General features: G+C 35.5%; 1 protein-coding gene across 1 annotated transcript; it reads right to left on the bottom strand.

Moving 5' to 3' along the window:
• Positions 1-2,323: 2,323 nt before the first annotated feature.
• On the bottom strand, positions 2,324-24,965 carry LOC125650743 (calmodulin-lysine N-methyltransferase-like). Its single transcript, XM_048879272.2, has 11 exons — positions 24,852-24,965; positions 24,073-24,239; positions 19,757-19,818; positions 18,057-18,117; positions 15,971-16,025; positions 15,568-15,631; positions 13,644-13,710; positions 9,106-9,180; positions 8,736-8,799; positions 6,478-6,606; positions 2,324-2,561 (listed from the first exon to the last, which is right to left on the bottom strand). Exons 1-11 carry the CDS (start codon positions 24,927-24,929, stop codon positions 2,484-2,486), a joined length of 900 nt encoding a protein of 299 aa, XP_048735229.1. The 5' UTR covers positions 24,930-24,965; the 3' UTR covers positions 2,324-2,483.
• Between the last annotated feature and the right edge of the window lie 107 nt (positions 24,966-25,072).

The following is a 25,072-nucleotide window of genomic DNA, read 5'->3' as shown; positions in this document are numbered from 1 at the left end:
ATCACTCGTAGATCGATACCTTAAAATAAATAGATGATTATTCGTTTTTCCACGTTTTAGTTAATTCATTGACAATGATCACAAAGGTTCGCTCCCCTTAAAATTATAAACAATACTATATTTATATTCTAGAATATACGTATTGTGTACATTTTTGTTAGCGGAAGCAAGCCCCTGAGCTGGGATCCTGGAAAGGGCACAAAACAATGGCATCACTCAATTCTAACAAATCATATGAAAATCATGCTTTCTGTATGAATTTTCAGCTGTAGCGGATTACGGTGTGTAAAACATACATTAACTTTAACAAATTAAACAGCATCAAACTCATCACCCATTATCTGATTTAAAGTTTCCTACATCCAAGTCAGTGAAAAATGATTGTCTGGAATAGAGTCATTGCTATAGTTTATTGTCTGGAATAGAGTAATTGCTATAGTTTACTGGCTGGAATAGAGTCATTGCTATAGTTTACTGGCTGGAATAGAGTCATTGCTATAGTTTACTGTCTGGAATAGAGTCATTGCTATAGTTTACTGGCTGGAATAGAGTCATTGCTATAGTTTATTGTCTGGAATAGAGTCATTGCTATAGTTTATTGTCTGGAATAGTCATTGCTATAGTTTATTGTCTGGAATAGAGTCATTGCTATAGTTTACTGGCTGGAATAGAGTCATTGCTATAGTTTATTGGCCTCTTTTTCTGTTCGGGATGTTTTGTACCCGAACACATTATTTTTCTGTCTGTCTGTCGCCCTACTTGGTGCTTTTATTCCAATCTTTTAACATTCACCACATTATTACAGGTTTTCCGTATGTTGGGGAAAATCATTTAATCTACATGTCTTTTAATTATTTTACCAGTTTTTCCCACATGCAGATTTCAAATTGAAAAAAAAACTTACAACGGCGGACCCTGTGTCCGTTTTTAACATTTGTAGCGTTGACATGCTTCATTTCTTAATTGTTGTAAGACTACTGAATTTTTATCATGATCACCAGATTTACATATAACAATATATGTACAAGTTTCCAACCACTGTATCATTCTAAGAAATCGTAAATTTCTCATTTCTTCTACAACCACTGTATCATTCTAAGAAATCATAAATATCTCATTTCTTCTACAAACACTGTAAATATTGCAATAAATCAATTTCGATAGTTGCATATTGATTTCATAAGAAAATATTATCGTAAAATTCTCCAATTTCTGGAAAGGTCTGAGAAAATGTGTACTTCCTTCGCGTGCGCACGCATACATGTAATCTTAGTTATATTTGATGTCGTATCAATCAACACATTTTTCCCTTTTTGTGTCTAACAAAGACCTAAAATCTGGTGACGTCTCTACAAAAGTGAAAAATTCTTGAATAGGACGTAAATCAACAAGCACACAAACGAAGCAAAGGCGTGTTGATGTTTGACAATTATGGAAATGATTAAAACTCTATATTAAGCCCACCTTCTGCATGAAAATCGTCTTTGAAGTTTAGCTACGAAAAAATCCTTAATGATTGAAAATTCAAAAAATTGAATTCTCAGAATAGATATACATGTAATTACTATATAAGTCCAGAATGATGTGCAATTAAACTCAAAATGTTGGGCGCCAGATGGAATATTTTAATTACCGTATAATAATGCACTATATGATGTAAATAAACACAGACAAACATCTGAAAGCACAGAACTGAGAAAAGATTTTATAGTTTTCCTACGCATTAATATGACGCCATTATAGAACGTGTTGAAAATTGTTCGCCACTTCAAAAAGTTCATCGACTTTAAACGTCAACTTGTTTAATAACAATTGTTGTCACTTTCTTCTTAGCGCATTAATTAAAATCTTAATTCAGACATTCATCTACTTTAATCACATCTAATTTTATCCAAAGGAATTTTAACCTTCTCCCTTTCAAGAAATATCGACATCAAACAGCGTAGGTGTTTCAGCGGAAGATTATAATCCGATGAATTTTTGTTCCCTTTTCTATGTGTCGACAAACACTCTAATGGTGCTCTCTCTTACACAGAAGCGTGTTAAAAAAAACAACAACAGACATATCGATTATCAGCCTGAAGTACACACCTCAAAAGATCGTTTTTAAACCTCCACCATCACCGCGTCATGTAGCCATTTGTGTTCACAAAACACCTACCACAAGTACATTTTGAGACAAACATTGAAGATTTCATGAATTAGCTTCCGAGCAACTGGATCCAGTTTGTGGTTAAAACCAATAGAAACTGTATGCTCTGCGTCACAGCCAGAAATCTTAAGACCTTGCAAAAAAAAAAAAAAAAAAAAAAAAGACCGAGAGGACTTTTTAAAATGTTATATTTTATGTTACAACACACTGACATACAGAATATACACACGCAGTACAGCATGTCAAATCAGCAAAACTTGGACGCACATGTATGATATGAATTTTTGGAATTCTTAATATCACAGACAGTAGTTGACCGCAGCATGTGACGTCAGCTGTGTTTAGTTAAAGTCATCAGAAGTGGAAAATGTATATTCTCGTCATATATTCCACTTTCATTCATCTTCATCTGAAACAGAGATCAACAGCAGATCTAATTGTCGTTAACTTAATATTTTTGGGGGTGTTTTTTTTTTTGGTGTCCCCCCCACACACTTGGGGAGGGGGGGGGATGAACAAATCCACGATTTCAAATGCTTTACTAAACTGCCCAGATGTAAATTACAATAAGGAACTAATTTCATTCATTGAAGACCTATCAAAATAAGATTTGAATTTGGGGTTGGAGGTAGGTGGGTTAAAAATCAAAAATTGATTTTACAATATGATCGAGGAATCCTATCTTATGCAGTATGTGTGTCCTTTAGGACCCCCACAGGAGCACATGTGCGTGAGATGACCAAGAATGCAACCGTTCTGAAGTAGAAATATTTCTTTCAACAGAAACATATATATGTCTGCTTTCCATCAGACCCCACTGAATTCACGCAACACACCCCACCACATGGCGATCATGTGGTGACGAAGTTGCATACTTGAGCTATATGGTCACATGATGACACCTAATCTCGGTTGAGATTCGGCTCGGCTGAATATTTGGACTAACGCCTTCACCGAATCTCGGAGCAGTCCTTCATAATTCATGTCTGGAAATGACACTGCTGTTCGTTTCAAATAAGTGATTTGACTGTTAAACTAACTCTCTATCACTATTAATTTTGCATTGCTTACCGTCTAGGTATGAACATCCTAAATTGAAAAGAATTACTAAATTTTCCGTTCAAATGATAACTTCCCTGGCACAATAGTTTATCTCCTGAAATTGAAGAGTTCCTATAGTCTGTATTGTCTAGTTACTGATACATTGTTTCTCCACATACCGTCTTGTATATCGCTAATTTAAAGAACAAACTATAGCAACTCTATAGAAACTCTTCAATTTCGGGAGATAAAATATTGCGCCATGGAAGTTATCATTTCAACAGAAAATTTGGTAATAGTTTATTTTATGGAATTCACATACTTAGACGGTAAGTAATGCAGCATTAATAGTGAAAAAGATTTGGTATAATAGTCAAGTAACTTATTTGAAGCGAACAGCAGTGTCACCTAAGTGCACAATAATTGCTAGAACCGGCTGAAGCTGAAAGTAAATGTATGAAGGCGTCAGTCCAAATATTCAGCCAAGCCGAATCTCTGCCGAGATTAGATGACACCATGTCATACTTCTATTAGAACACATGGTGGCGCTGTTGTGTAATTCAAATATAAGACCACGTGATGAAGTTGTGGCGCACATACATGTACTTCTTACATAATGCAATGACAAAGTGGTGTACTATTTGTTACGATATTAGGTCACGTGGTGACACCTTTATTATATAGAGGAATGTTGGATGGGGGGGGGGGGGGGGGTGAAGTTGCCAAAAAGCGGCCCTAACACAAAAAAGTAATGTGACGTTTTGAGTCTAGTAAGAATTTCAAGAAGTAACCCAATTACATCATCACATAAAATAAGTTTTACACAAAGATGTGATACATCACTGAATGGAACTGATTAAATAAAGGATGTGAGGATAAGCAGTACCAGTATTAATTCAATGTCTATCAATGTCTTTATTTCAAGTAGTCCTATGACATCATTTAGAGTATGATGAAAGTAACTTTTAATTTCTACTTTTTCACAAGTTTGATGAATTCTTGCACTTTATTTACTGATAGGAACATGTGAAACCAGCATCACTTTGTTTTCTTGAAAAACCTTAGCTAAATGTATTCCTTACAACCTCTGCTTTCCATAAGATACCAATAATTTATTAATACAATCTGTTTGGGGTTAGATGCTGTCTGACGTGTTTCACACCCATTCTTAGACCGCTCGTTACACCCTGATTTTGACTACTGATCACTCCATTTATCTGATAAAGATGTAGAGCTCAAGGCGAGCACCAGATCCTACCTCTGGTATGTCCAGGGGTCCTTGTTTGCCTACTCTTAATTTTGTTTCTATATAGAATTTATGAGGTTCATCACTGCCATCTTCACCCGTTTATACAGTGATTTGACACTCAACTATATCTTTGATTATAAATGAAGAATCAATGGGGCTTCAAGCGGTAGTATCCTGGTAAAAAAGTATTTGTTCATGAAGGTGGTTTCACATCATTGTGATGTCGTATTGTCAGAATAAGGACTTTGGTATTTCAAAACACACTTAATACATATCTTCATTAATGGGTATCAAGAATTGAATCAAATCTATTTCCTTCCTATTTAATTATGCAGTTCTTGATCTCATTATAAGTCTATTTGCTATTCAGATTTCAACTGTTCTGTCCATACTTATTTTACTTTCATTAATTGTCATTGACCTTGACTCACTCATTATAAACAACTTGTGTGTGTGCAACACCACATTCCTGACTTTGGCAAAGTCTATTAATGGCAAATTCAACTTTTAGCCTACACTTTGAATTTCAATAATCAAAATATTATGATCAAGGGTTAAAATTTGGACAGACTGACTGGAAAAAAACCCCCCATATCTACGATCTTCAATTCAAAATATTTAAAACGAAAAATGAACTCGGAGATGAACTGGGAAATAGAGAATATGGTATCATCAACTTCCTTGTAATAAACAAAGGACAAATCAAGCAAAGCATGAAAAATACCACGTTATATTTACCACATCAATACCGCGCTTCTAAATATGGAGGAACATGTAAATATATGCTGATAACTGTAATAACATTATTCCAGAAAGGTTCTAAATATATTATCACTATTTAAATGAGAAATTGTGACATTTTCATTTTTTTTTTTTTTTGGCTATTACATGTATGTTGTTTAAAGAGAAATGAGTAATTCCGATGCACTTTTGTATGAAGACACTACAGGCATACAGGAAAACCTTGTGGTAAATGATTTTAGAACTGGAATACATTATACAGATACAAAACAGAATATTCCTAAAATGGCTCTACATGAATTCAATCTGTCGCTCAGTGTTTACTATTATAAGCCACAAATGTCCCAGATGTTTTATTCACAAAATAAATCTCGGAGAGAAAGGTCAGAGATGTTTGCAGTGCCAATTTCAGTTGATTTAAGTGTGATGTAATAATTAATGCAAAACCATTTGTAGGAATCCATCTATATATTAAAGAGTGAACTTTTTAAGCAATACATACAATGTGGTTATCATTTTACATTTTCTCACCTTTATAAATGTAAATAAAACATTCTAAATTTTGATTTTATGAAATGGCATCATAAGTTGGAATTTTTACTGAATTTCATTTAATTAAATTTGGGTAATTTTTCCAATTTAAATGCATGCAATGTACAAAAGGAGCAAAAAGAACTTAATGTTTTACAAAATTCAAAATACTTGAAAGTTTTTTCACCAGAAACCTAGAGACATTGAGTGCATAAATTAAGAATGATCACACTTCAAGGCAGAATTTTCTGTTTTCTTGGAATTTTAATTTCACAACACTGACATGAACAAAGATATTGAATATTACATGAGTGAATTAGCCACCAGCTGTGAGAAAGAAAAATGAATTATTCTTATGTCAGAAAGTTACAATGGTGAATGGTTTAATCTCTTCATCAAATGATTGGGGGCAGTTAGTGTACAATGTGTTTCCAAAGACATTTAGAAAATTAACTGTCACCTATAAATATACTGATTCAGACAGAAAGGTGCAGATACATTTTTGTATATGATGATGACTCTGGGGTGTTCTTTCTTCCTGATATGACGAACATTTCATCTCCACTCACAGTACCAGGGGTCAAGATGACTTTCATATTTGTTTGACAGTTGGATTTTCACATGCATGTAAGATTTTCTCCCTGAATGTCACTGTGCTTTACAAACAACACAAACTTTAGCTGCAGATCTGTAGCTCTCTGGGAAAATATTGGGACCAGAGAGCTGCAGGTCTGCAGCTACACAAAAATGTATCCCATCATACCTTGCAGTGCAGATCCCAGACCTCGGGGCTGTACTTTTCCTGAGCATCTACATGGAACTGTTTCTGGGCTAGATCTCTGAAGGATTCAAATGTGGGGCCTCTATGTGGAGCATATATGATGGCTTTGCCCTGTTGCAAAATTGACAAAAAATTTACTAAGCATAAAATCATATTCTTAGTTCATACAAAGAGAAATTAATACATTCACTCAGGAACATGCACACACATGTTGGGGTCTCCAAAGATTCAGTCTTGGTTTACGGTATGTTTACAGTTGGGGATAATTGTGAACTGGGACATCTGTCAGCACACTGGAGTATTTTCTGCCAATATTTCCCTGCACCACAGGCACTACACTGTCAATAGCTTTTTTAGAAAAACCTTTTAAAGTTTCTTGCATACATCATTTATATTTTAAACTAAATATTTGGTCATATTATGAAATACTTTTTGTGCCATCAAATTGCTTATTACTGTAAACTTTTGAAAATAGCTGTTTTCTGACCCTGAATTTGGAACTACTTTGTATAATACACTTATGAGTGTAGGGCATTCAATGATGGAAATTTAATGTCAACATGGAATTAAAAATAAGAGACAAACAGCTGGATGCTTTATGTTCTTTATGAAATGGTAAAGGCATGCTTATGAATGTGCCAGTGGGTTGTGACAATTGCCTGAACTTTTATAAAGAGAGAAAAGGAACAATAACTCTAGGTAGAGAATAAGATTGTTTATATCATAATGGTGATGTGATGCAGAAACTATTTTCCAAGTGTTAACAGAGGTGTAGTGAAACTTGTGTAAAGCGCCCTCTGGTGAGAGAAGGAGTCTCCATCTGAGGCAACTCGAGAGAAAACAGAATTTACATAATTTACAATTTCCTAACATTTCAAGTGAAAAATGGTGACAAAAACTCTCTATATACACAAACAATATGAGAAGTTTTTATTATTCATTTGATTAAATCAAATTACTCTTCTTTAATTTTGCAGAATTTCAGTAGCACTAATTACTACCATGGGAGAAATGAAAAGTTCAAAGTTGAATTTATTGATAAGTACAAAAAGCTTAATATAGCTCACCAAAAACACACTGAGCTCCAGATTTCTTTTAAGAATATTTCAATTCTTCATTTAAAATATACATATGAAAATACTTTTTTCCTTTAAACGGTTTCATGCTAAACCAAATAAAATGTTCTTCTTTTCAATTACATTATTATACACCCCCCCCCCCCCCCCCCCCCCCCCAACAAGCTGTGGGGGGGGGGGGTATACTGGAATCGGGTTGTCCGTCTGTCCGTCCGTCCGTCTGTATACGCAATGGTTTCCGGGCTCTAAAGCATTATCCTTTCCACCTACCATCACCATATCATACATATGGACTACCCATGGGATGAAGATGTTCCCTATCGATTTTGGGGTCAAAAGGTCAAAGGTCACACGCACTAGACATCGAAGTAGCAATATGGTTCGGTTTGTCATGCCATTTGTTTTTTACACTCAGAAAAGAGGTAGTTTATACCTATTACCAACACCCTTTTGGAGATTGGGGTAAGCGGGGGGTATTCTTCGTGAGCATTGCTCACAGTACCTCTTGTTATTCATAAAGCTAACTTTTGAGGATGGTTATGTTTAAACTTACATACTGTAAATTCCTAAATATACGTGAGGAATTTATTATCGCATAATTTTGCGAGAAACATCACTCGAGAAAAAATATTTCTCGCTTTTATTTTTATATTGCTAAAATACATGCAAAAACACTTGATCAACAGAGCACTCGCAAATTTATTTCAACGCAATTTGAAGTATATGAGTCATTTCACGATAATAAGTACTCACGTAAAATAAGGAATCTACAGTAATATTGGGTTTAAGGATATCAAAGATTTAAACTTACATTAGGTTTAAGGATATCAAAGATTTAAACTTACATTAGGATTAAGGATATCAAAGATTTAAACTTACATTAGGATTAAGGATATCAAAGATTTAAACTGTTCCAAAGTGTTATATGATATGATAAATAGTAATGATCTCATACCCAAATCAACTAAAAACTGGAATACGAAATAATCTATACATTAGGATTAAGGATATCAAAGAATTAAACTTACATTAGGTTTAAAGATATCAAAGATTTAAACTTACATTAGGATTAAGGATATCAAAGATTTAAACTTACATTAGGATTAAGGATATCAAAGATTTAAACTTACATTAGGTTTAAGGATATCAAAGATTTAAACTTACATTAGGTTTAAGGATATCAAATATCAAGTCTGCTAGATCAGCTCTGCCATCATCAAAGAACAGACTGTAAAACAATAAAATCACAAAAGATTCAAAATCATCAACAGAGAACACAACATGTACAAGATAAAACTGTCTACAGTATTCCTTCTTCTTTTTATGGCTTGCACATCACAGCTTAGTCGACAAAGTGTTGCACATCACAGCTTAGTCGACAAAGTGCTGCACATCACAGCTTAGTCGACAAAGTGTTGCACATCACAGCTTAGTCGACAAAGTGTTGCACATCACAGTTTAGTCAACAAAGTGTTGCACATCACAGCTTAGTCGACAAAGTGTTTAACAAGACCACAGAGAGGGATTTACTCACCAGTCTGCACAAAGGACAAAATCAAATCTTCCCTCCAAGTCCTCATGTTTAGTGTCACCACCCCAGCGAATGAGTCTACAAGGCAGGAGCTCATTAAACTGAGGTACATTTACAAACAGTTGTGAACTTTGGAAAAGATTTTATCAGTAATTTACTTCACAAACTAAATGAAGATTTTGGTAAGATAGTATACACTTCAGAGTTGGATTATTTTCTTTAATTCTGTAAAGATGTACATTGACTATTCCTGTGAGTATTCTTAGTTCAGATTATCAGTATAAAACAATATTTCAATGCCAGCACGTTATAATGAATAATTATGTTCCCCAAACAAAGTTTGGGAACATATTGTTTTTACTCTGTTTCTTATTATTATTATTATTAAGGTCTTCCGTCTCCTGCGGAAGACCTTACTATTATTCTTCGCGTTCTTCTTCTTCATTATTATTATTATTTTCCTTGGTAGTACACGCGTTTTTCTCAGCCATTTCTCGATCGATTTTCACGAAATTTTCAGGAAAGATGTCTTTTGGTGACGAGACTTTGCTTGCAAAATTTCGTGCTTGACGTCACTTCCGGTCAGGAGTTATCTCTCTTTTAGTGACTTTTTGAAGGGCCTTGTTGTCCACACATCTCCTCCGTTACTTTTGAACCTAGAGTCTTGAAATTTCTACACAAGATAGAGTAAACATTTTAGAAGATTTGTGGGGGATTCAATTTTACCGGAGGCGATTTGCCTAAACGCTCGCCTGGACCTGAAAAAATGGATGCCAAAAATTTTCGCCGATTTCGGCAATTTTTGACCTTTGATCTCCAATATCTTTTTTCTTGCAAATATTTTGTTAAGACATGTAGAACAAAAGTTGTGCACATTTACGAGATCTTTTCGAAAATATCAAGATTTAGGGGCTAGCCCCTTAAATTAGGGATCTAGAAGGGCTCAAAGTCTAGATCAAATATCTCAAAAATCGTTAATATTTTGGTATAAGTCAAAGAACAAAAAATGTTCATCTCAACAATCCAAATCTATTCATATAAAAATTTAGGTCATATGTTACGTAATAAGGGATTTTAAGGGCCAAAACCATAATTTTTTTACCCCTTGTATCTCGAAAACGACAAATATTTTGAAAAGCAATAAAGAACAAAAGTTGTTCAGAATGATGATCTGAACAATATGCATATTTCGTTTTTACCCTATGTGGCCCCGTTAGGGAACTACAGTTTGGCCCCTAAAAATTACTTCTAGAAATAACTCGAGAACGGTAAAGAATTTCTAAATACTTGTTGAACAAAAAATGTTTGAAATGTCATGACCTTTCTTACGATATCAAGCAAAAGGGGCTGACCCTTTAAATTAGGGGCCCAGAAGGGTCCAAAGGTTTATGAGAATATCTCAGAAACTATTAATATTTTGTAATAAGTCATTGAAGCGGAAATGTTCATCTAAACGAGCTTGTTCTTATCAAATCAAAAAGTAGGTCATATGTTACGTAATAAGGGATTTTAAGGGCCAAAATCATAAATAATTGACGCCTCATATCTTGAAAACGACAAATATTTTGAAAAGCATTATTGAACAAAAGTTGTTCAGAATGATAATGTAAACAATATGTACATTTCGTTTTTTCCCTATGTGGCCCCGTTAGGGAGCTACAGTTTGGCCCCTAAATATTTCTTGTAGAGATAACTCGAGAACGGTAAAGAATTTCTGAATACTTGTTGAGCAAAAAATGTTTAAAATGACAAAGCCTTTCTTACGATATCAAGCAAAACGGGCTGGCCCTTTAAATTAGGGGTTCAGAAGGGTCCAAATGTTTTTGAGAATATCTCAGAAACTATTAATATTTTATAATAAGTTGTAGAAGCGGAAATGTTCATCTCAACGAGCTTGATCTTATCAAATCAAAAAGTAGGTCATATGTTACGTAATTAGAGATTTTAAGGGCCAAAATCGTAAATATTTCACGCCTCATATCTTTAAAACGACATATTTTTTGAAAAGCATTATTGAACAAAAGTTGTTCAATGTGTCATAACCTATCGATCAATATCAAAAAATGGGTCTGTGGGCCTCATGGCTCGCCTGTAGAGTCGATTTTTGTCGATATCAGTCGATTTCAAAAACTTGTAACTGGTAAATATTTTGTAAGGACATATTGAACAAAAGTTGTTCAGTTTATCGAGATCTATCGATTGATATCAAGAAATAGGCCTATGGTCCTAATGGCTCGCCTGTAGAGTCGATTTTTTGTCGATATCGGTCGATCTCAATAACTTTTTACAGGTAAATATTTTGTAAAGACATATAGAACTAAAGTTGTTGAGTCTATAGAGGGCTAACAAATGACATCATGAAATATGCCCTCGGGCCTTATGGCTCGCCTGGAGAGTCGAATTTCAAACGAATTTCACCGCAACTTTGCTTCAGAAGCTTATGATATGAAAAATTGATTATATCTAAAGTGTCTAAAGAGTTAAGTGTCTTAACTCCGAGTGCATCAACAAATCAGACGGAAGACCTACTCGTTGCTCGCAACGAGATCGTGTCTAGTTATTATTATCATTCTTTTTCTCTGGTACTTTTTTGTCCGGTAGTGTTCTCAGAAACTACAAAAGGGATCGATATGAAACTTTCCAGGATGATAGTATAACGTTTGTAGATGTGCATAGTGATAGTCATTTTGTTTGCACGTGCATGCACGCGCGCGCACGTGCATTGCAATTTTGGTACAAAAAATGGAAAATCAGAATATTGAAGGAAGCGATATAAAACCTAAATAGGATGATAGTATATCATTTGTACATATGAAATATAATAGTTATTTTGTCAGCACGCGCATTACAAAATTTGTACGCTAACTTTGGAATCAGTCTAACTTTTTTGTTGTTCATTGAAATGGCTTGAAATTCATATCATAGGTAGATATTGAGACCCTTAACTGATTTACATGGTCAAAATTACCAATTTGCACGCGCATGCACGTGCGCTTCATTTTGATTGGATAATACTAAAACGTTTGTAACTATCTTATTTATGAAGCGAATGAGATGATATTCACAGCATATGTAGACAATATGTGTATCTATATGTTGGTGTAACAAAAAATGCCAACGCACACGCGCATGCGCGTGCAACGTTTTTTAAATGTTCAATTTTTAAAGGACGATAACGTTTTTGTTTTTCATCAAATTCTATTCATATTAGGGGTTTAGATGTATCTTGGTACTCCTTACAAATTGCTGTGGTTAGAATTACTGCTCAGCACGTGCATGCACGTGTGCTGAATTCTGATTGGACGATTTTAAAATCGCTTTAACTTCCTTATATTTGGTGGAAACGTTATGAAATTCATACTGTGGGTATATGATACAAATGCCTGTTGAACGACATCAACAAAAATTCAGAATCATACACGCGTGCGCGTGTATGCACGTGCAACACTTTCTTTCATTTCTTGGTACTGAAATGACCATATTGAACGTACTACATGTAATTAAAGGCTAAAATAAAATGATTTTTTCCTATAGATTCACAAGGACATCACTTTTTAATTGGGGGAGGTTTGGGGAACATCTGTAACGGTCCCCGTTACAATTAGAACTAGTTATCTTTGTTCGTATCCCCATTTTGAATGACCTTGCTAAAATTCCCCTACCTCACTACTACAAACCAAACAAGAGGCCCATGGGCAACATCGCTCACCTGAGTCACCTTGGCCAATATTTAAAGATTTCCCCTATATATCTGCATGTAAAACTTTGATCCCCCTTGTGGCCCCAACTTACCCCTGAGGGCCACGATTTTTACAAACTTGAATCTGCACTGCATTAGAAAGCTTTCAGGCAAATGTAAATTTCTTTGGCCCAATTGTTCTTCAAAAGATTTTCCCTATATATTTGTATGTAAAACTTTGATTCCCAATTGTGGCCCCATCCTACCCTAGGGGTCATGATCTTTACAAACTTGAATCTGCACTATGTCAGGCAGCTTTCATGTAAATTTCAGCCCTTCCAGCACAGTGGTTCTTGAGAAGAAGATTTTTAAATTGCCACACCCTATTTTTGTGATTATATCCCCTTCGAAAGGGGCATGGCCCTTCATTTGAACAAATTTGAAAGACCTTCACCCAAGGATGCTTTTTGGCAAGTTTGGTTGAAATTTACGAAGTGGTTCTGGAGAAGAAGTTGAAAATGTAAAATGTTTACAGACAGACGGACAACAGGCAATCAGAAAAGCTCACTTGAGCTTTCAGCTCAGGTGAGCTAAAAAGGTCTTGCTACATCTTCTCAAAAGAAATCTATTTTCAAAGTACAAGCATTGCAAAATCAATGTTTTATGTACATGTATTTAATCATATTGACAATGCTCAGAAAAAAGATATCAAAAGGCATATCAAATTACTCATCAAAAGTGAATACACTTTTGGTAAAAAATTACACATATTCCCTACTTTTAACTATAGATCAAAGTTATAGGGTCGCAAATGGGGTTAACATTTCTAATTAAGACCTTACTGTAATAAACTAAAATTTACCTTGAAGAAACTTTTGTGTTATCAAATTGCGACTGGTTGTCTTGATGACTGAGTATAACATTAAGATCTGCAAAAGATAACGTCTTGTAAGATGCTAAGTCAGAGATTGCTTCACGGCAAGCGTTTGCTTCATTTACGTTTTATTTGTCTCAGTACAGATATAAAAATACTGGGTATACAACCATAGGTGCTTATTTGTAGAGAGCACATTTTCAAAAACAGACCTTTTCTTTTCAGACCTATACTCGGCCTACGTCACAATCAAATGTAAATGCAGAACCACGCTTCCGTTTTCCGAAATGTGATATTTTAACGATATCCATTTAATTTTCACATGGCGATACGAGATATGAATATCCGATATCAATTCCTTCCTGAGTGTTCTTATCTTCTTATCAGTAAAATCTTAAGTTGAGATTTTGTGGGGTTTTTTTTTTTAAAAGGGGGGGGGGGGGAATGGAGATGATTATAGCTTTAGAAAAAAATCGGTTGGAGAACAAACATAGTGGATGGGGTTGTGTCAATTACATTGTACATGTCTGTGAACCATTCAGTGTACACTGACTATTCATGTATGTAAAAGTTTTACTATGATCCTAATGTTCAACATATGGAATTGCGGGGTATCAGAAAGTGGGGGAGACAGATGGGAAAGGTGGAGGTCAGACCAATTCAGATTTCCACGAGCATCATGATAATATTTCTTTTGTTTGGATCCAGGTTAGAATAGGTTCCAAATTTTCATCAACAAATACATGGTACGCTCGTGTAAAAAGAAAAGTTCACACTTCGCTGCTCCAGTGACCACAGATATCGTAGTTGTGTTCGCTGCTACAATGTTACCGATATTGACGCAAGCTTCAAAGATCAGCTGCAAATAATTTGTTTTATTTCACCGAACGTCATGAAGGTAATTTTTCCCTCATCCTCTCCTTTTTCAAAATTATTGGGACGGCATCTATTAGTTCCTTATTGATATTGCATCTACTTAGACCAGCGTAAGTGGTGTACATGTACATACATCCAATTTATGTACATGTAAATGATTTCATGACCTGTAGAGATTCATATAAAACTTTGTCTCAGTATATAAAATATATCACACATTATACGTACATATATGCATTAATCATATTTAAGCAAAATCATTGAAATTCAGTTTGTTACTTTCGTTTTACATTTATATTGTGCAAAGCCTTCTCTAGAATTTTTTTCCAGATAAAATGTAAAATTTAATTGTAAACCACGTGTATCTTATAATAGTTATAGTTTAGCATAGTTCAAATTATTATCCAAGGTTGTAAATATGCTCAAATTTAACGTCTTACAAAGATATGATAATGTATAATTTTTCAAGATTTTAGGGAGGGGTGTACTTGTTGTAGAGCTGATAGCTTCTAAAATAACACGTCAACATATGATTTTCTTACTCGAATCCTTATTCTAAGATAATAATCTGTAAATTAAAAACAATTAATTCAAGGTTTAGTCCATAAAAATTAGGGAAAAGATCAATATTGACGTCAAATGGTATTTCCTACAGTATTTCTTTTAACATGTTTGGGCTCACAAAGTATACATTATGAAAATATCTATTCCAATTTATTAGAATAAATGATTACATATCATTAAATAAAGGGTATATGGTCTGTTGCTTATTACAGCCCATTTGTTTGGGGAAATAATAATTATTAAGAAAAATAAAGAAGGAGGAGTGCATTTTCCTTAATGTTGATGGGGTGCTTACTTTTGAGAAGCAATAACAATGAAAATAGCAAGTCAACATATATATTTTTCAATGTCTATCTATTACTGGAATATATATTTATCTTGTAAAGACAATTTTGTCATGATTGAGTCGATTTAAGGCCGAGTATAGATCTACCTTAAGATAATACATTCAAGTAAATTTTACAGATCTTACTTTCGACAGAGTCTTCATTCCCATCACTTATTAGCACACTGGTTGCTTTGGATACGATGGCCAGCTAAAATGGTAAAAATGAGTGGATAGCAACTAATGAGGAGAGGTAAAAAATCCTGTCCATCATATAAACACGTCGCAGTGACCAAACTTTACATGAATGTTTCTTTTACCTTTAATTCATAAATTTGCTGAAAAATTACGGACACTTATTTCAAAGCATTTGATATGATGTAAACAATGAATTAATCTATGTTAGGCATATATGTGCGTGCTGCAACCTTGAATAAGACATTTTTACCATGCTAGACGTTTTGAAATAAAATGTGTAAAAATATATGCACAATTATATTCAACAGTTTACAATCATATTTAACATTATACAAGCATATTGATAACTCACAGCAAGCCCAGCCAAGCATGTCATACCCCCTCCTAACTCACAAACTGAGCAGTCCCTACAAAACAAGAGCAGCATTCACCACGCTACATATCAAAGCTACCAAATTTAAAGGTTTCATCTCCAGCATCATCGACAATGTCATCAATCCAGCACCAATGTCATCAACCCAACAACTGATTTCAAAAACTCTGTCCAGGTTGTCAAATACAATTTACTAGTGTCCCTGATCTTAAGTTTCCACTTCTTAATATTCAATGTGAGTTATGTCCCTTTGTAGAGTCAGTTGTTGGAAAGCCAACTTTTCCTTTTTTACCAAATATAAGAGATTACAACTGTGATCTATTTAAGAATTGAACAGCACTTTTGAGCTGTTTATGCTCAATATGAACGGATTTGGATTTGATGCAAATTCTGTGAATCCCGCTAGCAATTCACAGAGAATTTGCCTCAAATCCAAATACGTTCATATTGACCATGAACAGCTTAAAAGTGCTGTTCAATTCTTATATTTATATCAATTTACTAAATCACTGTCTCTTTACATTGCTTCTATATAAGTCATGAAATATTTTATTGCATAGAACGAACTCCTAAGATCCGCCTATGTCACAGTTATATTGTGACGTACGTCAAACCATAGACATGACATCACACTTCGTCTTACCCTGCCTTTTATCAATAGTGCATGGTGCACTGTATTTTGGAGTTAGGAGACCACAAGATTGGGATGATAATTCATGTAAGTTCACAATCTTAATACGAGGTGTGATTTGGGAGATTTGTTGTATTTTTCAAATCATTACGCTCTCTCAGTCACGTGTTTAAACTAGTTCATAATCCGTTCATAGTTAATATGAACGGATTGTGTCGCATGCTGAAATTGGTTGGTTCATAGAGGAGAATGCGATTTGTAATATAAATATAGAGATATGATTATTAAGTGTACTTAAAAGTTTATGGTTGCCCCACCCTATTGTAGTTGATGAAAAAAATAACAAATGTCAAAGCTACAAATCAGAAAATTACAAAGGCCAATGTAGGGGAGTATGATTTTTTCACCACAAGATGGCGGACAAGGAATGTAACTTGCACAAAGTGTTGATACAAGTATGTAAAGGTCTTGATATGTGTTGCATGGTGCCCACAGTGCCTGGTTCTATTAATACAAGGTGTTCTTAGTGCATGGTGCTTTCAGTGTAAGGTGCAATTAGTGGGAGGTACACTTGGTATGAGATGTAGTGTAAGGTGCTCTTGATGCATGATGTTCTTAGTGTAAGGTGCAATTAGTGTAAGGTGCAGTTAGTGTAAGGTGCAATTAGTGTAAGGTGCAATTAGTGTGATATGCAATTAGTGTAAGGTGCTCTTAATGTAAGGTGCTCTTGATGCATGGTGTTCTTAGTGTAAGGTGCAATTAGTGTGATATACAATTAGTGTAAGGTGCAATTAGTGTGATATGCAATTAGTGTAAGGTGCTCTTAATGTAAGGTGCTCTTAATGTGAGGTGCAGTTAGTGTGAGGTGTTATGGTGCTCCAAGTGCATACTCATCTTAGAGCATGGCGTGATGACTTTAGCTGCCTATCCCTAATCAGTAGACTGAATGCCAATTATTCTACTTTCACTGTCAAATTTTAAATCTTCAATAGTCCAAATCTATCTAATCTATCTGCACTATTTCTCTGAAGTCTTCCAACATCTATCTTTGGTTAGTTTTACTCTGACATTTGTCCTTGGATGCAATTTTGAGGAATCATTGATCTGTCCCCTCATCTGTTAAATTACATGTAGTAATAATTGTTTGAGAAATCAATGTTTTGTCTGATAATAGGAATACAAGCAGTGACTTTCGTAACATGACTTTCAAATTGACGGAAGAACAATGGACATTGGCACAGTTTGTGTAGTGGCAATAAAAGTGAAATCTGGCTGAAATAATGCCAAATCTGTGTAAAACATCACAATACAAACAAAACATTTGAATTACCTTACCTGAATTGTTCTGAGTTTTTTGAATTACCTTACCTGAATTGTTCTGAGTTTTTTGAATTACCTTACCTGAATTGTTCTGAGTTTTTTGAATTACCTTACCTGAATTGTTCTGAGTTTTTTAAACAGTAATCAGTCATTACTTCTTCTGCAGGCCAAACACCTGAAATCAAAAAAATCAATCTGGAAATACCAGGTGCACAGGTTTATGTGATTTAAAACATTTCCACAAATTCTCATAAAAATGAAATGAACAGTACGTGTCGGAGACAATTTCCAGACAAAACGTAAGTACGGAGATATGAATGGACAAGATGGAATGAAACCAACATAACAGAACATTTGTGATGGATGACCTATAAGTAAAATGTCATGCATATTTTGTCTAATACATTAAAACAAAGGGGTTTGGGGGGGGGGGGGGGGGGGAAGAAGGGTTATATGCATCATATTGCACCGTTTAGGTCAAAATAGATTCCATCAAAAAATTTAAGCTGCATGTCCATCTTGTTTTTCAGACCAGTCAGCTCTATAGATCTACATCCAGGACAAACCTATACTCACAAGCATTCTCAGTATTGTTAAATCCTGACAACTCACAAACATTCTCAGTATTGTTAAATCCTGACTACTCACAAACATTCTCAGTATTGTTAAATCCTGACTACTCAAACATTCTCAGTGTTGTTAAATCCTAACAACTCACAAACATTCTCAGTATTGTTAAATCCTAACAGTGTGTACTCACAAACATTCTCAGTATTGTTATTCCTAACAACTCACAAGCATTCTCAGTGTTGTTAAATCCTAACAACTCACAAACATTCTCAGTATTGTTAAATCCTAACAGTGTGTACTCACAAACATTCTCAGTATTGTTAAATCCTAACAACTCACAAACATTCTCAGTATTGTTAAATCCTAACAGTGTGTATCCACAAGCATTCTCAGTATTGTTAAATCCTAACAACTCACAAACATTCTCAGTATTGTTAAATCCTAACAGTGTGTACTCACAAACATTCTCAGTATTGTTAAATCCTAACAGTGTGTACTCTCAAACATTCTCAGTATTGTTAAATCCTAACAACTCACAAACATTCTCAGTATTGTTAAATCCTAACAACTCACAAACATTCTCAGTATTGTTAAATCCGAACAACTCACAAACATTCTCAGTATTGTTAAATCCTAACAGTGTGTACTCACAAACATTCTCAGTGTTGTTAAATCCTAACAACTCACAAACATTCTCAGTATTGTTAAATCCTGACAACTCACAAACATTCTCAGTATTGTTAAATCCTAACTACTCACATTCTCAGTATTGTTAAATCCTAACAGTGTGTACTCACAAACATTCTCAGTGTTGTTAAATCCTAACTACTCACAAACATTCTCAGTATTGTTAAATCCTAACAACTCACAAACATTCTCAGTATTGTTAAATCCTGACAACTCGCAAACATTCTCAGTGTTGTTAAATCCTAACTACTCGCAAACATTGTCAGTATTGTTAAATCCTAACAACTGTACTCAAAAACATTCCGAGTATTGTTAAATCCTAACAGTGTGTACTCACAAACATTCTCAGTATTGTTAAATCCTAACAACTCACAAACATTCTCAGTATTGTTAAATCCTAACTACTCACAAACATTCTCAGTGTTGTTAAATCCTAACAACTGTACTCAAAACATTCCGAGTATTGTTAAATCCTAACTACTCACAAACATTCTCAGTATTGTTAAATCCTAACTACTCACAAACATTCTCAGTATTGTTAAATCCTAACTACTCACAAACATTCCCAGTGTTGTTAAATCCTAACAATGTGCTGGCATCAATGGTTCCTGGTAAATGCCTAAAAAGAAAGTCAATATCATTAATGTTAAGTCTTCAATAACAAATTAATTTAAATCTATTTAAACTAGAATTGTCCTAAGCATGCTTATGGGGCTAATACCCCAAGCAGGGCACATTGAATGGTGGAAAATACTGAATTTGTGCTCATTGAATAAATGGTTTTTAAGATGTACTCTGGAAAAGGACACCATAACACCCTCCCCATCAAAAAATCCATAACTTCCTTAAATGCTAAATAATCTCCTCCCCATCAAAAAATCCATAACTTCCTTAAATGCTAAATAATCTCCTCCCCATCAAAAAATCCATAACTTCCTTAAATGCTAAATATATAATCCCCTCCCCATCAAAAAATCCATAACTTCCTTAAATGCTAAATAATCTCCTCCCCATCAAAAAATCCATAACTTCCTTAAATGCTAAATAATCTCCTCCCCATCAAAAAATCCATAACTTCCTTAAATGCTAAATAATCTCCTCCCCATCAAAAAATCCATAACTTCCTTAAATGCTAAATAATCTCCTCCCCATCAAAAAATCCATAACTTCCTTAAATGCTAAATATATAATCCCCTCCCCATCAAAAAATCCATAACTTCCTTAAATGCTAAATAATCTCCTCCCCATCAAAAAATCCATAACTTCCTTAAATACTAAATAATCTCCTCCCCATCAAAAAATCCATAACTTCCTTAAATGCTAAATAATCTCCTCCCCATCAAAAAATCCATAACTTCCTTAAATGCTAAATAATCTCCTCCCCATCAAAAAATCCATAACTTCCTTAAATGCTAAATAATCTCCTCCCCATCAAAAAATCCATAACTTCCTTAAATACTAAATAATCTCCTCCCCATCAAAGAATCCATAACTTCCTTAAATGCTAAATAATCTCCTCCCCATCAAAAAATCCATAACTTCCTTAAATGCTAAATAATCTCCTCCCCATCAAAAAATCCATAACTTCCTTAAATGCTAATAATCTCAATCAAAATAGCAGGTGACCAACTTCATTATTAATATATTAAGATATACATAAAGTTTTAATGAAATCTGTTCTTTAGTGTTAAAGATATCCTCTGGTCGTGGACAAATGATGTCTACGGACGGACGGACAGACAAGGTGATTCCAGTATAAAAAACCCTTAAGCTAATTGATTTGAAGTTTTAAAATCTGCTAGACATATTAAGTTTGCTATTTCTTTACATTACCTGATCATCATGAACACAGTAAAATCAAAAGTATATACATTAATTACGAACTGGATGGCTCAGTCTGGCTTACCTAAGCGATAATAAAATTATTACTGACCCTCCAGAAAATCAGTCCAGAACATTATGAAAAAAACTGTACTGCAGCCATGTATTACAGTTTTCCATAATGGAGTTATCTATGACAGTTCATAAATGAACAGCAAAACATGCTTATAACAAACCCATTTAAAATGAACATGTGTAATAAAAAAAAACTAAATAACAAATTTACGATGATTGTGAAGTGATATTTATTATTCCCCTATGTGAGGAATTGAGAGTGAATTAAAATCTATACCAGGAGGGAAATTCAATAATTCATCAAGGAAATTCACGTGATCAAGACACTTCTCTGCAATTGTAGCAGATTTTGCTCCCGTGAACCCAGAGCATCTGAGAACAGACCCCTGGCCATGACAGCAATTAGTAACCTCCCCCACCCCCACCCCTGGTAATTTCTGACTACATAAGCTGAAGAGGGTCCTTGGTATGAGTTTTGCACATGTTTGTGTAAGGAGGTCACTGGTGTCAGAGGAAGCCAGATAAAACCCTAGTGTCCATCATTACTGGTAATGAGGATCAAACCCGGGTCTCAAATTGAGATGGAAAGTGAGTGCACTACCCCTGCGCTACACCCAGACACCTACTATTAAATGGGCCTATTATGGAAAACTCTTATAGTACTGTAGCAAAATCTAAATTATGGAAAACAGTAATTAATACAAATTCTGCTGGAGATTCAATGAATCCATCAAGAAACTGTCTGATGTATTTCCACTTTGTATGAGAGAGTGCAAATCTCTGGAGGAAATGGTGGTATAAATAGAATTATTCATTAGTAAGAGTGTAGGATTGGGAAATCTCATGAAGGAAACACGATTCGCAGTCTAGGATGAGGCTCATAGGATATATTTACCTATATACATGCATAATAAACCTTAGGTATCAACACAAATTGTTATTTAAATTGTAAGCAATATGACATTATTTGCTGTGAGCTAGAGGCAGATTTCCGTATGATAAGGGAGATAAATGTATCCACAAAAATAACTTAACTTAGCAGATCAGAGTAAACACCGTAGCATACAATATATCAAATGCCCAATCCATGACATCAAACCTGAGGTTCTAGCATAAATTTAAACCTGTTGTGACATTTCCTGCTCCTCTAACCTCAATGTTAGTTGTTGTCCGTTCATTTTAATTTACGTGCAGATGTCTGGCTGGCTGCACACATGGCAAATCTCACCTCAGATTTTCATTTATTCCGGTCATGAGGGTCGGCAGTAGAGAGCTTCCATTCTCTTCAATCTTTCTCCGTCAGCTCTCTCCATGATAGCATATTGGCTGACCAACTCTATGCCTACCAGGAACTTGTATGTTTTGAGTGCACTTGACTGCACTGCTGGATCTGGCAACATGGACATACCAGCGGAGTCTCAGGCTTGATGTTGCAGATCTGTCTTATCATGGCCCTGTCATTGCACTGTAGGTGATGAAGATTTGGCTTGGTCAGTGCCCAGGTCTCACTGGCATTGAGCATAGCGCTCCATACACAAGTGTTATACACTCAACCACAGGTCTTGTATGACAGGTGGCATGATGTCAGGACTGGTAGCAGCTCCTTGAACTTCCTCCAAGCGGTTTTCACACACGTAGTGGTCGCGAGGTCACAGACACCAACTTCGGAAAGCATGTCTCTGAGGTAGCAGAAGGAACCTACAACCTCCAACTTGTCCAGACGAACTTGGAAATCACTCTGCGGCTTGCCGTTAAGAGGACGAGCTGTTCCCCTGCATCTTGAGCATCTAAAGTCAGGGTCCACAAACAAGTGCATGAGCCCACTGCATTTCTTGTGCATCCAGTGCTTGCAGCCATTGCAGAAAATACCATTGCTGCCTACACCTGTACGACAGACAGCACATGGTAAGCTGCCTGAGTCCTGAAGTAGGTCAAGACCCGTACCGCAGATCATGATCTTGGTTTTGCCCGCATTCACTCTCAGTCCTTTCCTTTCCATAGCCTCTTTCCAAGTCAGGAGCCTCTTGAAACATTCATCCAATGAGTCAGCAATGATAACCAGGTCATCTGCATACAGATCCTTCCAGGGAACTTCAATGCAAAATTGTGTGAAAGAGCCTCGGGCATGTTGATGGAAAGCAGAGGGCTGAGTACTGACCCCTGATGACTCCGACCTTCATAGCAAACTCTTCACTGTAGCCATCACCAACGCGGACACAGCTACAGGCATTTGCATACATCCCCTGCACCAGACGTACAATCCACTCTTCCACACCAAGTTTTCGCAATGCCCACCAGAATACCTTCCGAGGAACACGGTCAAATGCCTTTTCGAGGTCCACGAATGCCATATAGAGCCGTTTGTTTACTGTAAGATTTTTTTCTTGCAGCTGCCAAACAACAAATATTGTGTCAGTTGTACCTCTGCCAGGGACGAAGCCAAACTGGGAGTCATTGATTGTCACCAACTGCCTAATGAGGCTGTCCACAATCCTCTCCAGGACTTTCATGACTTGTTCTGTCAGTTTAAGTCCACGGTAGTTGCCCCTGTCCAGAGCATCACCCTTGCTCTTGTAGAGGCAGACAATGAAGCTCTACTCCCAGTCAGTGGGGACCTTGCCATCAAGTACGATTGAGGATGCAAGGTCAGGGATCATGGATACACCTGTGTCACCTGAGGCTCTGATCATCTCCACTACTATTCCCGATGGTCCAGCTGCTTTACCCAACTTCATCTTGGAGATGACTTTTTCACCATATCAATCGTGATTGGGATAAGTGGTTCATCGGTGAGGTGTTCAGGGTCCTAGTCAAATTCCACATTTAGGAGCCTTTCATAGTGCTCTAGCCAAGCTTTCTCCTTTGCTTCTTTGTTCAACAAATATGAAAAAAATTATTGGACCATAAACAATTTATGCCATCAAGGTACATATTTGCAGAGATAAAACCTAAAATCAGTGATTCATAAACCCCTCACCTCACAGACATAGCGAATCCTGGTTGACTGGGTGCCGTATATTGATACCACACACTACCCTCTGGCGTCATTGATAACTTCTCCGTCTTCAGCAGACCGTAACCGGAAAATCTTCGAATTGAGCCATCACTAGTACGAGTCTCAGATGAGCGGCTGCCTGTCAATGCCTGCAATAATCATTCAGGAAAATAGTTACTAACCGTGTATTACATTCTTATCATAACTTCAAAATTCTCTATCACTACAACTGTAAATTACATTAGCTAAGTCGTCAGATAATATTGCAAGGGTCATGGGTTTGATCCCTCAGGTCCAGCAATAAACTCAAATTTCTCCTTTTCTTAACAATAGTAAATAGATCTAAGTAAATTTTATTTTAGTAAAGTCGGTACTATATACAATCAACAAGTCAACACAAACTCTGTAGAGCTTTTTAACCGACTATCACAATCATATATCAAAGACACAAAGCATGCATGTACATTTATACACAGAGTACCATATATCATAAAATAAATCATTAAATCTAAAATTGAGTGACTGATGAGGCATAGTGTTTAGAGTATGTGGTTGTGGGGAAGTAATATGTGCTTCGTACATTTTCGTATACTATTTTAAATAACCTTGTATAACACTAAACTCTCGTGTTAAACTTATTGTCTGATTGTTACCATGTGCATAACGTGGAAACAAATCCACTTCAAGTTATAACTCGGATATTAATCACTGTTCCTGCATGGCGTTAGACATTTGCATTATCAATTATTAACAAAGGGCACCTGTTTCAGGATCTTCCATCGCTGCAGTGCTATGGTTTTCCTGTCATTGCTGAGAGTCGGAGAGTGCACTTTATTCATTCCTGTTTATAGTTACCGCCCTTGAACACGATGGGAGAAAATATTATTTGGTATTTATCTCAAGTGGGTTTTACTCTAATTCATTTTTTTGTGGAATAAATATCCCATTAATCAATATAAAATACATCATAAAATATTGATAA

The sequence above is a fragment of the Ostrea edulis genome, chromosome 5, assembly GCF_947568905.1.
Source record: "Ostrea edulis chromosome 5, xbOstEdul1.1, whole genome shotgun sequence".
NCBI classification, from domain to species: domain Eukaryota; kingdom Metazoa; phylum Mollusca; class Bivalvia; order Ostreida; family Ostreidae; genus Ostrea; species Ostrea edulis.
This window is presented reverse-complemented; position numbering and strand designations above follow the sequence as displayed.